The 16,408-nt window shown below is 44.2% G+C and overlaps 1 protein-coding gene across 16 annotated transcripts in view; it reads right to left on the bottom strand.

The window, feature by feature from the left end:
* The window catches only part of DIP2A (disco interacting protein 2 homolog A), a 115,477-nt gene that overhangs the window by 63,038 nt on the left and 36,031 nt on the right, over window positions 1–16,408 (bottom strand). For 9 of the 16 annotated variants that reach the window (XR_010111098.1, XM_034948025.3, XM_063601354.1 and 6 more), the window contains exons 4-6: window positions 12,414–12,533; window positions 10,690–10,941; window positions 5,125–5,253 (exon numbers count right to left, since the gene is read on the bottom strand). Coding sequence is in view for 15 of the 16 variants with exons in the window: in XM_034948025.3 (XP_034803916.1) it covers window positions 5,125–5,253; window positions 10,690–10,941; window positions 12,414–12,533 (501 nt within the window). In the remaining variant the exon portion in view is untranslated. Of the gene's footprint in view, window positions 1–5,124; window positions 5,257–10,689; window positions 10,942–12,413; window positions 12,534–16,408 lie in introns of all 16 variants that reach the window. The other 7 variants (XM_034948030.3, XM_034948036.4, XM_034948031.3 and 4 more) reach the window with 4 other exon arrangements.

Here is a 16,408-nt window from a genome sequence, read left to right as displayed (position 1 = left end):
AAGGCAGAGGCTGCGGTGAGCCAAAATCAAGCCACTGCACTCCATCCTGGGTGACAGAGCAAGACTTTGTCTTAAAAAAAAAAAAAAAGAACAGAAAATTAAAAAAAAAAAGCAGAGTTGGAGGACTCAAACTGTATAATTTCAAGAATTTTAAGAAAGTCACAGTGGTCATGGCTATACGAGGTGTAAGGACAGATAAATAAGGAAACGGAACAACATACAGAGCCCAGAGCCCAGAAATAGACCCTTCCCTCTCCAACATGGTCTACTGATTTTCATTAAAGATGCCAAGGAAACTTGGTGGGAAAAGAATGGTCTTTATTATAAATGATGCTAGAACAACTGAATACCCACATACAAAAATGTAAACTTTGATTCATACCTGATACTTAGGCTAAAATTAACTCAAAATGAACTATCTACCTAAATGTAAAAACTAAAACTATAAAATTCTGGAAGAAAATATAGGAGAAAACATTTGTGACCTTGGGTTAGACAAAAATTTCTTAGATATGACACAAAAGCACAATCTATAAAAAAATTTGGTAAACTGAATGTCATAAAAATGTAAACCATCTGCTCTTTGAAAGGCATTGTTAAAGCAAGCCAGACTGGGAGAAAATACACATGATAAACCTCACATGGGATGACTTGTATCTAGAATATATAAACAGCCCTCAAAACTCAATAAGAAAACAAGCACAATTTGACTGGCCACAGTGGCTCACACTGTAATCCCAGCACTTTGGGAAGCCAAGGCAGGCAGAGACGAGGAGTTCAAGACCAGCCTGGTCTCTACTAAAAATACAAAAATTAGCCAGGCATCGTGGCACATGCCTGTAATCCCAGCTACTCACGAGGCTGAGGCAGGAGAATTGCTTGAACCTGGGAGGTGGATGTTGCAGTGAGCCAAGATCGCACCACTGCACTCTGCCTGGGTGACAGTGAAACTCCGTCTCAAAAAAAAAAAAGAAAGAAAGAAAGAAGAAAAGAAAGAAAAGAAAAGAAAGAAAGAAAGACAACAAGCACAATTTAAAAAAAAAATAGGCCAAAAGTATGAACAGATACTTTCCCTCAAGAGATACACAGATGGCAAATAGGTGCATAAAAAGATGTTCAACACACCATCAGCCATTAGGGAAATGCAAATTGAAACTGTAATGAGATATCTCTACATGCCTATTGGGATGGTTGAAATTTTTTAAACATAATACCAACTGTTGGAAAGGGTGTGGAGGAACTGATACTCTCACTACTAATAATGAGAATGTAAAATGGTACAATCACTTTGGAAAACAGCGTGGCAGTTTCTTAAAAAGTTAAAATAGGCTGGGTATGGTGGCTCACACCTATAATCCCAGTACTTTAGGTGGCCAAGGCAGGTGGATCACTTGAGGCCAGGAGTTTGAGACCAGCCTGGACAACATGGTGAAATCCCATCTCTACTGAAAATGCAAAAATTAACTGGGCGTGGTGGCACATGCCTGTAATCCCAGCTACTTGGGAGGGTGAGGCAGGAGAATCGCTTGAACCCAGGATGGCGAGGTTTCAGTGAGCCAAGATCATGCCACTGTACTCTAGCCTGGGCAACAGAGTGAGACTCAGTCTCCAAAAAAAAAAGGTGAAATACACCTACAATATAATTCAGCCATTCTACTTCTAGGTATTGACCCAAAAGAAATGAAAGTAACCATCTATGCAAAAACGTATACAAGATTGATTATTCATAGCAGCTTTACTTGTAACCGGCCCAAACTAGAAACAACCTAAATACACATCAACAGGTGAACAGCCAAATTGTGGTGCATCCATTTAATGAAATATTACTCAATGAGAAGGAGTAAACTATTGACACAGAACACGAATGAATCTCAAAATAATTATGGAGAGTGGTAGAAGGCAGACCATAAACGTAAACGCTGTATGATTCCTTTTATATAAAATTCTAGAAAATGCAATCTAATCTATAGTGACAGAAAGTAAATCAGTGGTTGCCTGAAGTGTATGGGGAAAGCCAGAAGGATCCGAAGAGGGGAGGACCAAGGAACACAAGGACACTTTTGGGCGTGCTGGATATGGTCACTATCTTGATTGTAGTGATGCTTTCCACAGCTGTACAAATGTCTTAAAACTTTTGAGAACGGAGTCTCACTCTATCGCCCAGGCTGGAGTGAAGTGACACAATCTTGGCTCACTGCAACCTCCGCCTCTCGGGTTCAAGCGATTCTCCTGCCTCAGTCTCCCAAGTAGCTGGGACTATAGACGCCCGCCACCACACTCGGCTAATTTTTTTTGTATTTTTAGTAGAGATAGGGTTTCACCACGTTAGCCAGGATGGTCTCGATCTCCTGACCTAGTGATCTGCCTGCCTTGGCCTCCCAAAGTGCTGGGATTACAGGTGTGAGCCACCGCGCCCAGCCGAAACTGTACACTTTAAATATGTACAATTCATTATGTCAATTACCCTTTAATTAAGCTCTTAATTTTTTTTAAATATAAAGAGTAATAGCTCTCCCTCTCCCTCTCCCTCTCCCCTCTTTCCACGGTCTCCCTCTGATGCCGAGCCGAAGCTGGACGGTACTGCTGCCATCTCGGCTCACTGCAACCTCCCTGCCCGATTCTCCTGCCTCAGCCTGCCGAGTGCCTGCGATTGCAGGCGCGCGCCGCCACGCCTGACTGGTTTTCGTATTTTTTTGGTGGAGACGGGGTTTCGATGTGTCGGCCGGGCTGGTCTCCAGCTCCTAACCGCGAGTGATCTGCCAGCCTCGGCCTCCCGAGGTGCCGGGATTGCAGACGGAGTCTCGTTAACTCAGTGCTCAATGGCGCCCAGGCTGGAGTGCAGTGGCGTGATCTCGGCTCGCTACAACCACCTCCCAGCCGCCTGCCTTGGCCTCCCTAAGTGCCGAGATTGCAGCCTCTGCCTGGCAGCCACCCCGTCTGGGAAGTGAGGAGCATCTCCGCCTGACCGCCCATCGTCTGGGATGTGAGGAGCCCCTCTGCCTGGCTGCCCAGTCTGGAAAGTGAGGAGCGTCTCTGCCCGGCCGCCATCCCATCTAGGAAGTGAGGAGCGCCTCTTCCCGGCCGCCATCACATCTGGGAAGTGAGGAGCGCCTCTGCCCGGCCGCCCATTGTCTGAGATGTGGGGAGCACCTCTGCCCTGCCGCCCCGTCCGGGATGTGAGGAGCGTCTCTGCCCGGCCGCCCTGTCTGAGAAGTGAGGAGACCCTCTGCCTGGCAACCGCCCCGTCTGAGAAGTGAGGAGCCCCTCCGCCCGGCAGCCACCCCGTCTGAGAAGTGAGGAGCGTCCTCCCTCCTCGTCCGGGAGGGAGGTGGGGGGGTCAGCCCCCCGCCCGGCCAGCCGCCCCGTCCGGGAGGGAGGTGGGGGGGTTAGCCCCCCGCCTGGCCAGCCGCCCCGTCCGGGAGGTGAGGGGCGCCTCTGCCTGGCCGCCCCTACCGGGAAGTGAGGAGCCCCTCTGCCCGGCCAGCCGCCCCGTCCGGGAGGGAGGTGGGGGGGGGTCAGCCCCCCGCCGGGCCAGCCGCCCCGTCGGGGAAGTGAGGGGCGCCTCTGCCCGGCCGCCCCTACTGGGAAGTGAGGAGCCCCTCTGCCCGGCCAGCCGCCCTGTCCGGGAGGGAGGTGGGGGGTCAGCCCCCCGCCTGGCCAGCCGCCCCGTCCGGGAGGGAGGTGGGGGGGGTCAGCCCCCCGCCCGGCCAGCCGCCCCGTCCGGGAGGTGAGGGGCGCTTCTGCCCGGCCGCCCCTACTGGGAAGTGAGGAGCTCCTCTGCCCGGCCACCACCCCATCTGGGAGGTGTACTCAACAGCTCATTGAGAACGGGCCATGAAGACAATGGCGGTTTTGTGGAATAGAAAGGGGGGAAAGGTGGGGAAAAGATTGAGAAATCGGATGGTTGCCGTGTCTGTGTAGAAAGAGGTAGACATGGGAGACTTTTCATTTTGTTCTGTACTAAGAAAAATTCTTCTGCCTTGGGATCCTGTTGATCTGTGACCTTACCCCCAACCCTGTGCTCTCTGAAACATGTGCTGTATCCACTCAGGGTTGAATGGATTAAGGGCGGTGCAAGATGTGCTTTGTTAAACAGATGCTTGAAGGCAGCATGTTCATTAAGAGTCATCACCACTCCCTAATCTCAAGTACCCAGGGACACAAACACTGCGGAAGGCCGCAGGGTCCTCTGCCTAGGAAAACCAGAGAACTTTGTTCACTTGTTTATCTGCTGACCTTCCCTCCACTATTGTCCTGTGACCCTGCCAAATCCCCCTCTGTGAGAAACACCCAAGAATGATCAATTAAAAAAAAAAAAAGAAAAAAAAAAAAGAAAAAAACAAACAAAAAAAAAAGAAAAAAAAAAGAGTAATAAATTGAATTAAATACATGTCTAGCCAATGTACAGACTGCTTCATGTTGATTCAGTATTTTTCTTCTGCCTCTGGACAAGGAGATGAAAGCCCTCAACAAAATCTGACACTCTGTTTGGGAGTACCAACATATATGATAGGCCCTAGCTCTGAGCTCCTCTTAATTTTTATTTAAATTATTATTTTGGGAAAAAAATTGACATGATTTTGACAAAAGACATTGAAGACTGTTTCAAAAAGAAATGGTGTAAATGAGGACATTATGAAAGTTACACGGACATCTCTGAGCCTGCACATGGGAAACCATGATTGCTGTTGCACCGATTTCACAGTCTGCTGAGGATGGAGAGTGTAGGGGGCTGTTCTGTCATAGGTGGGTGTGTGCACTCGCACTGACTAAGTCATTCTGTCTGCCACATTGAATCTAAATAAAGAAACTTCCCACAGCTTCTCATTTCCCTACTATATTGCAGATCGAAACGCCCTTTGCATCCTATCTAAATTTGGAAGTCTTTTCCCTCCCCACTCTCCTCGTTTCCCCTCTGACCAATTCCATTGATATTTCCAATTATTTCTCCACATGATGCTTTCTATAACATTAACTGCACACACTGGTTTCCATTTATCTGCATGGATTAAAACTGACGGTTGGCTTGGGTTTGCTACAGTGAATACATTAAAGCTGGGTTCAATACCCAAAGACAAAACCTGTGCTCTGCTATTTCACAAGGAGAAAGAGAGGCAGGCTCACCATCTGCTGTTTCCAGCATGCTCCCGCTGCACCCCCGAGGAACACTTCTCACAGAAGCCACCTGTGGACGCTCAAAGTACGAATGCTCCACGATGCCCGTGGTGACATCAGGAGGGGCAGAATGCAGATCTGCTTTTGAAAAACACACCCAAAATGAAAGTGGCTGTTAAGTCAAACGAGTATTAAGCTGCTCTTGAAACCCCGTTAGTCTAAAGCTCCACTAGCTGAGTTCTAAGTGGGGAGAGTGTGGTATTTTCATTAATTTGTTTTCTTGGCTGACCAAAGGCATACTGGGACCCTAGGAACTCCCAGACACGTTATGCAGACATCTGCATGCATGTGGGTGGCTCAATTCTCAAAGGGATCCAGACTCAGAACCACCATTTTCAGCACAGAGGCAGGCACAGAGTAAACCTGCCTGTCACAATGGCCTGATGAGATTTTGGTTAGAAATTCCCTCAAGGGGCTGGGCATGGTGGCTGACACCTGTAATCCCGCACTTGGGGAGGCCGACGTAGGCAGATCACCTGAGGTCAGGGGTTCGAGACCAGCCTGGCCAACATGGCAAAACCCCGTCTCTACTAAAAATACAAAAATCAGCTGGGCGTCGTGGCACATGCCTGTAATCCCAGCTACTGGGGAGGCTGAGGCAGGAGAATCACTTGAACCCAGGAGGCGGAGGTTGCAGTGAGCTGAGATTGCACCACTGCACTCTAACTTGGGCAACAGAGCGACACTCTCTCTCAAAAAGAAAAAAGAAAGAAGGAAGGAAGGAAGGAAGGAAAGAGAAAGAAGAAAGAAAGAAAAGAAAGAAAGAAAGAAAGAGAGAAAGAAATTCCCTCAAGGAAGCAGAAACAAATTTGAAATCAATTGTCACTGGTACATTTTTTTGTAACATTATGAAAAAAACAGCCAGGATCATACAAACTACTACAACCCCCAAAAAAGTATGTTGGACACCAAACCTTTGCAGTCCTAAAAGAATAAGACTACACAAATTAAAACCTCCCCCACTGCCAGTTAAAACAGCTGCAAAACTAAGAGACCACAATCAAGTTCCTTTTTTTTTTTTTTTTTTTTTTGAGATGGAGTCTCACTTTATCACTGCCCAGACTGCAGTGCAGTGGCACGATCTTGGCTCACTGCAACCTCTGCCTCCTGAGTTCAAGCAATTCTCCTGTCTCAGCCCCTCAAATAGCTGGGATTACAGGCATGTGCCACCACACCCGGCCAATTTTTGTATTTTTAGTAGAGACGGGTTTTCACCATATTGGCCAAGCTGGTCTTGAACTCCTGGACTCAAGTGATCCAACCACCTCGGCCTCCTGAAGTGCTGGGATTACAGATGTGAGCCACCACGCCTGGCCACAATCAAGTTCTTAAAGTAGAATTGGTGTAACATTTAAAAACAGACATTAGATCTGGAACATATGTAAAAATCACTCCTTCCATTGTCTGAATGTACATTTTTGTGTTTTATTTCCATGGTACAGTCCATCTATCTGTTCAGAATGCTGGCTGACTGTAAGTTCCTATAGGAATTATGGTTATAATTGGGTCTACCACTAGGAAAGGCACTGTGTCTATATGACTATAGAAATTGTGTTCTACCACAACAATGAATACACAGATGCTCGCCCATTTATAAGAATCAACATAGGGGCCAACGTGGTAGCTCACACCTGTAATCCCAGCAATTTGGGAGGTCAAGGCGGGCAGATCAGCTGAGGTCAGGAGTTCGAGAATGGCCTGGCCAACACGGCGAAACCCTGTCTCTACTAAAAATACAAAAATTATCCGGGTGTGGTGGTGCATGCCTGTAATCCCAGCTACTCGGGAGGCTGAGGCAGGAGAATCGCTTGAACCCGGGAGGTGGAGGTTGCAGTGAGCCAAGATTGCACCACTGCACTCCAGCCTGGGGGACAGAGTGAGACCCTGTCACCAAAAAAAAAAAAAAAAAAAAAAAAAAAAAAAAAATCAACACTAGCTGTGCAGTGGCTCACACTTATAATCCCAGCACTTTGGGAGGCTGAGGCAGGAGGATCACTTGAGCCCAGGAATTTGAGATCAGCCTGGGCAACATAGCGAGCTCCCATCTCTTAAAAAAAAAATTAGCTGGGCATGGTGGTGGACACCTGTGGTCCCAGCTACTTAGGAGGCTGAGGTGAAAGGACCACTGGAGCCCAGAAGTTCCAGGTTACAGTGAGCTAGGACCATACTGCTGCACTCTAGCCCGGGCCACAGAGTGAGATCTTATCTCCAAAAAAATACATAAATAAACACTAGTCTATGTTAGGTAGAGACAACTGGTAATGTTTAATATTTTAATGAAGGTACCTGTTAGTATCACTGTGGTACTCCTAGGTACAATGCAAAGCAGTAACTTTTTACTAGGTTTGTAGAAAGCTGAAGTATATGAAAGCACAAACTCACTGTCTGCATAGCAGAATATACCTTTCGAAAAAATCTAAACCGTTAAGATTTTTCACAACCCTTGAAAAAGCCTGATGCTGATCAAATTAGCATTTTAAAGTATGTCTATCAGGAGGTTCTTTTAGTTTAAAAAGAAATTTCCCCACTCTTCCAAATCTAGCAAAAAGAATAAATGATTTTAAAAGTATATATGGAAAAAAAAGGTATACATGGTATACATACATGTACTACAAGTAGTTTTTTAAAACAGCTATATAATGGCTGGGAGCAGTGGCTCATTCCTATAATCCTAACATTTTGAAAGGCCAAGGCATGAGGATCACTTGAGCCCAGGAGTTCAAGACCAGTCTGGGCAACACAGTAAAAACTCCATCTTTCCAAAAAATGTTTAAAAATTAGCTGGGCATGCTGGCATTTGCCGATAGTCCCAGCTGCTCAGGAGGCTAAGGTGGGAGAATTTCTTAAGCCCAGGAGTTCAAGGCCGCAGTGACCTATGATCATGCCACTGTACTCCAGCGTGGCTGACAGAGCAAGACCCTGTCTCTAGGCGGAAAAATAAAAAAAAAGCTGCATAAAAATAAACATAAACTACATTCAAAATAAAAATAAGCTACTATAATTAAAAGTACTGCTTTTAAAAATAGGTATTTACATTTGTATAAAAAAGGCTTAATGTATTTGATTTCCTTAATCCTAAACTGAAAGTGATATATTTTTAAAAATTATCTTTACCTGATATGTTCTACCTCGAATTTTTTACTTAATATATTCTTCCTCTTTTCATGTTTCTTTCCTTAGTTTAAATTGAAGACACATCTAGTGTTAGAAACTAAAACAAAGGATGATTTCTGTCATAAGAGGGAAGTTGAGTATTTTTGAGATTTAGAAATTCAAATTAACTATGTCCAACATTTAGGATGTGGGTAGCTACAATCTGTAGAAAATTGCAATCCTGTAAGCAGAGTATTAAATCAAGTCCAAGTTAAGAATTTTTTTTAAATGTATTAGAATTGATCACAAAATGTTGATGCTAGGACTAACAAGAAAGGAAGAGATGATTACAGCTGCATTTGCAGGAGTCAGGAGCTGTCTTCCACCAACATAGGTAATAAACCTACATTATAAATAATTGCAGCCAAGTCCTTTTCAGAGAATGAAAACATCTAATTCAAACACACATTAGAGTTCAATGCTTTGCTTAAAGACACCCCACAATCACTGGAAAGTTGAGGGCTGTACGGTTAAACATTCTGAACTGTGGCTAATTTTTCATGCTGAATAAGCTTTTATTTCTAACCCACCAGGAAACAGTGTTGAGATGACTCAGCAATGGCTAATAAACTCAAACTACAAATGTTTTGTTTGCTCTCCTGCACCATCTCACCTAGAAAGGAGCTTCTGGGAGAAGAAATGAGGTAACAGAACATTTAAAACTACTGTTTTCCTGCCCCTGCCTCAGAATTGGAGTTAACTATGTATTTCTACAAAGTTAAATCACCAACGATGAACAGAGAAGGAAAACAACAGTGCAAAAGCTGTTTTCAAGATATGGACTGTACACCACCTTGAGGAAAGGTGGGCAGCAGCCTCTGGCCATGGAACACCCAGGAAAGCTACAGAAACAATCTGAGCAGGCTGTTTTCCTAAGAGAAACTTTCTCTGTGGAAAATGCTGCCTTCTGCTACCCTTGTAGTCTTGGCAGTTCCTCTATGAGCTGGAAGCAGTGTGGAGACAGAGCAGGGCACTGTGAGCTTTCATCTGAGACGGACACCTCAGAAGAAGGACACATATTCAATGGAAACACAAGAGATGTATTGACTCAAACAAATAAAAACATGAAGAGCAACAGTGATGCACACTACAGAGGATGATGAGACAGAAGCTGTGGGCCACCCAACATACCCAACTTGCCCCCAGTCCAGTCAAATGACCGAGGTCTTACAAAAAAGAGCTCGGCACCCATGGGGACCCCAGCACAAACACCAGCGTGTCACAGGTGTCACCTTTCGGTTTTGGCAGAAAAGCAACAAAAAGCAAAGAAAATGAATAGGAATCAAGAAAACTGGTATCAGCCCTGGCTTCACCACTTAAGGCTGCTGTCTGATCTCAAGCAAGTTACAATCGCTGGACTTTTTTTTCTTCCTTCCTCATCTGGGAAAAAAAGGAGGGGATTAAGATGAGTCTTCAACAATACTGATTGTATTTTAAGGTACTTGTGCAAGAGTGTATGTGGGTTTCACATGCCAGCTACATACAGCTAACTATGCTGCTGTTTTAGTTAAAAAATAGAATTTCAAAGGATGAAAGGTTTACACTTTTTTCATCTCTAAGATGAATGTAATCCAAAGGATTCCATGATTTGGGAAAGATCCATGCATCATATGATTAGCTCTGACTGACACCTTTTCAGGCCAAAGGCTGTCTAACCTGGTATCTGGAGGAGCGAAAGCCCTCTACCCCAACCTCAGAATTCCAGCCAGGTACAGAGACAACCAATGGGCCTGCAGCTGTGAACACATAACCAAGAGGAAAGGCACAGACAACAGAGAGGCGGCCAGGTCAAGGGTGATGATCACAGCCACCAGCAGGTATGGATGTGTGCTGAGCATCTACCCCTGCACCTACTGCATGCACCAGCTTCCCCTCAAGAGCAGGAAGGTGTTATGACACTGAGAAACACCACACCCTTCTGGGGGACTATGAAAAATGCCACATGCCCCAAAGGACTAGGACTGCCAAATTAAAGAAGTATCAAGAACTACTTTTGTTACCAAAAGGACATTTCCCAGATGAAAAATACGTAGGTCTTGATGGGGGAAAAAATTTGCAACTGAGCTGTATTGTTTGTTCAAAAGGTTATTAGGGATTTAATCTGAATGATGAATTAACCAAATATTAGCCCATTTCTTTCAAGTGCAATTATTAAAAGCTCAAAATCAATTTAATGTCTCAGGCAGATAAGCCAGTATGGGTTATCTGGGTTGTGTGACCTCAGTCACTTGGAGAGCACTCAGGCCTGCAGCTAAGTCTGCAGGGTGGCGCCTGGCTCAGGTGCCCTCCATCTGCTCCTCTGTCCTGGACACTCCTGACCCCGCTCTGCTGGCACAGGGGCCGCAGCAGCTTGTTACTGACCTATGTGGGTGTGGGCCTCAAGGCCTGCGAGTGCAGTGGTAGCGGCGGCCCCCGGCGTGGCTGCAGCACTGGGAGCAGTGGTGGGTCTCCCTCCCGGGTGAGATGAGGTGGAGGATGCAGAGGATGAGGTGGACGAGCCCTGAATGACCCGGTCGAGCCAGGGCTCGACGCTGGAATGGCTCTGGAGCGGAGTGGAGGTGAGTCGCCCGGGTCGCCGTAAAGAGCCCTCATCTTCTGAGGCAGACGACGTGTCTGTGGTTAAAATAACGATGACAGGCATGATATCGGGATGAGTCAAGAGGAGGACGGAGTTCCCACTCACACTGGAGCCTCCCAGACCTGTGTGCAGCATGCTTCTGTACACCTGGCACAGCTCTGCCCAAAGCCACGCAGTCAGCTCAAAGGTCACCCTCAATCTAGAAGGGCATGCAAGAAGCCCTACTGTGGGGAAAATGATTCCATGAGCCCCCAGCTCCCCAGAGAGAACTCAGCCACAGGGTACCAGACACACTCAGTGAAGACAGCCTCTGATCTCCTAAACGGCTTCAGCATATACCTCAGTGGGGGTGTTCTGTGAATATCCAGTGCTGCACTGCATGTCCACAGAGTCGGACACCATATCCACACATCAGTCAGCATCACCCAGGGGTGAGCCTGTGCCCGGCCCTACACCTTGGAGGCAGTGAGAAGGCATCCTGGCCTGTGCACGGCCCCAGCAACAACATGGTGGCCATGGGAGAACCGCAGCCCTGTCTACATGCATCCTTTCAGGGGAGTCATGTGAACTAGCCCTAAAAACAATTCCTTCTCCGAGAAAATTGCTTCAGACAACAAAATTAACTGTACATTAAGGTTTCTTCAAGTCAGCATGACTGTGTGTTTCATTATGGGTTTTACAATTATTAAAACATTATTTTAAAATTGGATAGTGTCTATAGCTATATTTAGCAAAAACAATAATTTGACAGCCATTTCTAAGATTTTTTTCAACAATAAACTTCTTTTAAGCAAGAAAGTGTTACCAAAACCACTAAATCATCTTACGAATCTGGTGTGTTTGGTTTTATTGTGTAGTATCTCCAAATGCCTCAAACCAAAAATGGGTGTCACTATTTTTGATACTTTAAATATATGACAACAATGCAAGTTCATGAATGTGAAGTCATTAGACACTATCGACATCTTGTACAGTTTAACAGGAAGACTAAAATACATTACTGCTAGAGAGAAACCTCATATAAAAGTTTTCATTTCTAATGGTACCAACAATAAAACAACAACAAAATCAACCCCAAAACTTTCCAAATAGTCTTCTACTGTTGCATATAAGTCCTGGTTACAACCTGTTAAGTTATAGGTAATAAGATGACAATAACTGTAAAATTCCTAATTCAGGAAGCTTTAGCTTAGTGCTTATTTTAGGCTCCTCTTAGTGCTTTAGGTTCTTCTCTTTACTAAAAGACATAAATAGCATCTTAGTAAAAGAAATTAAGATCCACACAAAAAGTCTTATAGAAAGCAAGTACCCATTTGGGTAAGAATACTATGTACACCATAGATTTTCAGGTAAGGAATATGAGCATATGCAAACATTTTTAATCTCCAAATGCGTCCAATCTATACTACAGGCCAGACGGATATTCCAACTCAATGGGAAGTAAATAGGATAACATCAGGCCTGTGAAACACTCAAAAAAGCCACACTTGACATTGTTTATCAATACCTGGAGGGGTGTAGGTTTCCACAGACGAATGCACAAGGACAGAACGTCTCTTCGAAGGCATAGGCATCTTCCTCTCTTTGTATTTGGCCAAAGCTGCCTGCACGGCTTCAGTGTGGACATCTACACAGGAAGGACAGCAGTAAAAATACTTTTTACAAGACTGGTTATAAAGTAACAAATTAAGTTTCATGTTTTTGTTTGTTTTCAGTGGGGGTAAAAGGAATAGAAGCTCTCTCTGTCTATTCTCACATGTTGGTCCTAGATTTCTTTAAATATTTCTTTGTAGATCTAACTTCGGAATCTTGTAAATATTTCCTTAGTTATAAATCAAAACTGAATAAAAGAGAAATCCCCAAAATTGAAAATAAAGTGAAACAAATGAGCCTAAATGTGTATCTAGTTGTTGGTTTAAACCACGCTTGTTCAACCCGTGGCCCATGGGCCTCATGTGGCTCAGGAGGGCTTTGAATGCAGCCTAATACAAATTCGTAAAATATCTTAAAACATTATGAGATTTTTTTGCAATTTTTTTTTAGCTTATCAGCTATCGTTAGTGTTAGTGTATTTTATGTGTGGCCCAGGATAATTATTCTTCTTCCAACGTGGCCCAAGGTAGCCAAAAGATTGGACACCCCTGGTTTAAACTATTGCAGCTGACTTTAAAACACTGAAGTTAGACTGGTCAACCTCTACTTCCAGAAATATCTAATAAGGACAAAAATAACTGAACAAAAAATTTTAAACTCTCTCATATTGTTGATAGCAGTGAAGGCATTGTCATATAGATTCTTCGTGAGTCCTGTGGGATATGGCAAATGAAAAGCACTTAATAGTCTGATTCTACCATAGCTAGAGCTTGGACACTCATGAGGGAGAGGAGATACAAATGTAGATGAAAGAGGTAGGCTGGACACAGTGGCTCATGCCTGTAATCCCAGCGCTCTAGGAGGCTAAGGCAGGAGGATCGTTTGAGGCCAGGACCAGCCTGTGCACCACAGCAAGACCACATTTCTGAAAAAAAATTTTTTTTTTGAGATGGAGTCTCGATCTGTCGCCAGGCTAGAATGCAATGGCGTGATCTCAGCTCACTGCAATCTCCGCCTCCCGGGTTCAGACAATTCTCCTGCCTCAGCCTCCCGAGGAGCTGGGATTACAGGCACCCCCCACCACGCCCGGCTAATTTTTATATTTTTAGTACAGATGTGGTTTCGCTATGTTGGCCAAGCTTGTCTTGAACTCCTGACCTGGTGATCCGCCCGCCTTGGCCTCTCTAAGTGTTGGGATTATAGGTGTAAGCCACCGCACCTGGCCCAATTTTTTTTGTTTAATTAGGCAGGTGCAGTGGCATGCGCCTGTGGTCCCAGCTACTCAGGAAGCTGAAGCTGGAGGATCACTTGAGCCCAGGAGTTCCAAGGTGCAGTAAGCTATGCCTGTACCACTGCCTCCAGCCTGGGTGACAGAGTGAGAACCCAAGAAAGAAAAAGAGAAAAAGAAGGAAAGAAAGGGAAGGAAGGAAGAAAAGAAAGAGAGAGAGAGGATGGGCACAGTGGCTCATGCCTGTAATCCCAGCACTTTGGGAGGCCGAGGTGAGCGGATCCCCTGAGGTCGGGAGTTCCAGACCAGCCTGGTCAACATGGAGAAACCCTGTCTCTACTAAAAACACAAAATTAGCCAGGCATGGTGGTGCATGCCTGTAATCCCAGCTACTTGAGAGGCTGAGGCAGGAAAATCGTTTGAACCCGGGAGGCAGAGATTGTGGTGAGCCGAGATCACGCCATTGCACTCCAGCCTGGGAAAGAAGAGTGAAACTCCATCTCAAAAACAGAGACAAAGAGAGAGAGAGAAAGAAGAGAAGAGAAGAGAAGAGAAAAAGTGAAAGAGAAAGAGGGAGGGATGGAGGGAAGGGAGGGAGGGAGAGAGAGAGATGAAGTACAGACCCTGCAGTTCTGAATCTGAATAGATTATGTCACTACAAACAAATGTGGTATCCTGTCTTTTAAAAGTCTGTCTTACCTCTGTACAGTGAAAATGTCTACAAACAACAATCAGCCCAATAGCAATCAGCATCCTAGTGCCCAGACTGTGGTCTTGAAACACCATCCTCACTTAAAAAAACCCTTAGAAATGGCAGATTCTGGAGCAGGGGAGAAATGCCCAGGATGAACCTAAAACTTCTTATCCTAACAGCCAACCAGGAAATGGTCAAACAACTCGAGCCAATTTGAAGAGATTCCCAATGGCGAAGAATGGGACAATATGAATATCGGTAAGAATAAATACTAAAATGGACTGAAACATCAAATATGATACTGACAAAAGAAAAGAAGAAAAAGGAAAAGAGGAAACGCAATCAATTGGTTGCCATTGAAAGAGGCCAGTGACTCAACCTATTGTTCTGAAAACTGGTAAATAAATGGAAAGAATTAAATATTCATCTTGACTTTCTTTCCTGTACCAAGTTGTAAATAACAGAAGTTTCTCTTTATAGAAATATTCTGGCCTTTGAATGAAGAAGGAATGTCAGAATCTAAATTTCACCATTTTGCAGCCCAAAGGAAATCATCAATCTAAGAACTGAGAAAAATCACTGGTTTTCAAGCACCACAGTGAACAGCCAAGAGTCAGGCCCAACAGGCCTCTTGGTGGAGGAACACAGGGCCACCCATGACAGTCTTGTAAACAGTTGAACGTTGTAACCTGAGTTTCATCAAACCTAGTGACCTAAAAAGCATGTCAGAGACACCAAGAGGAACCATCAGACAAACACAGCTCAGCTTCTCCTACAAACTAAGGTTCATAGAGGCTGAAAACACTTACCAACCAACTGCAATGTGTAGCTCTTATTTGAATCCTGGGTCCAAATAAACTTGTTCTTTAGAAGCCATACGAGCAAAAGCCATATGAACATTGGCTGAATATTTGATATTAAGGAAGTATTTATTGTTAATTACTTTGTGAAAATGGCATTATCTTTTAGAAATACAATCTTTTCAGATACAGAAACCAAGACTATTACGACATCAAAATGACAGAGATCGAGAATATTATGACATCTAAATGAAATAACATATCCGAGATTTGCTATGAAACCATATGGGAAGGGAGGAAGCAGGTAGAGTATAGATTAATCCAAGGCAGGGCATGGATGGCCAAGAATTTCTGGAGCTCGACTATGGGTCCAGGGGAGCTATAATACAATGATGGCCAGTTTTGTAGACGCTTCAATTTTCCCCAACAAATGTCTGAAAACATTAAAAAATCTCACATTTAAATGGCTTGTAGGGCCAGGTTAAACCTTTTCCTACTCAGGAAAGGTGAAGAATTCACACCTAGACATATGATAAAGGAAACTCATGGATATCAAAGACAGAACAATTCTAAAAGCTTCCAGAGAAAAAGGTAAATCACCTTGAAAGATCAAGAAACAGACTGACAATACTCAGTAGTAACACCAGGCACAAAAAAGTAATAGTTTTGAAGACAGAAGTGTTAAACCTAGAATTTTATATCCAGCCAAATTATCATTTAAACATGAATATTTAATAAAAATATTATCAGACATACAAGGTTCAAAAAGCATTTCCACAGGACTTAACTGAAAACACTCATGGAAAAAGGCACTCACGAAAAGAGAGCAAGAAACAAACTGAGACCCTTGTGATGGATTTGGAAGTTACTGTGATTCCCCTACTTTAAACATTATTGCTGTCTTAGAAAAAAAGGAAAATAAGTATAGATTAAAAACAACCTAGAACTAAAAATATAGATAATATCAACCTGATAGGGTATATCAACAGATCCAAAAATACTCAACAAACCCCAAGCACAAGAAACAAAACCAGCCCACGCGCATCATAATCAAATCACTCAACACCAGCATCTTAGTCTGATCAGTTGCCATAACAAAACAGCATAAACTAAGTGGCTTAAACAACACAAATTTTTCTTACTGGAGACTGTATGTCCAAGATCAAGGTGCCTCATGGTTGGTGTCT

Source organism: Pan paniscus, chromosome 22, assembly GCF_029289425.2.
Source record: "Pan paniscus chromosome 22, NHGRI_mPanPan1-v2.0_pri, whole genome shotgun sequence".
Taxonomy (NCBI): Eukaryota; Metazoa; Chordata; class Mammalia; order Primates; family Hominidae; genus Pan; species Pan paniscus.
Note: the sequence above shows the minus strand (reverse complement) of the source record. Positions and strands in the feature narration are given on the sequence as shown.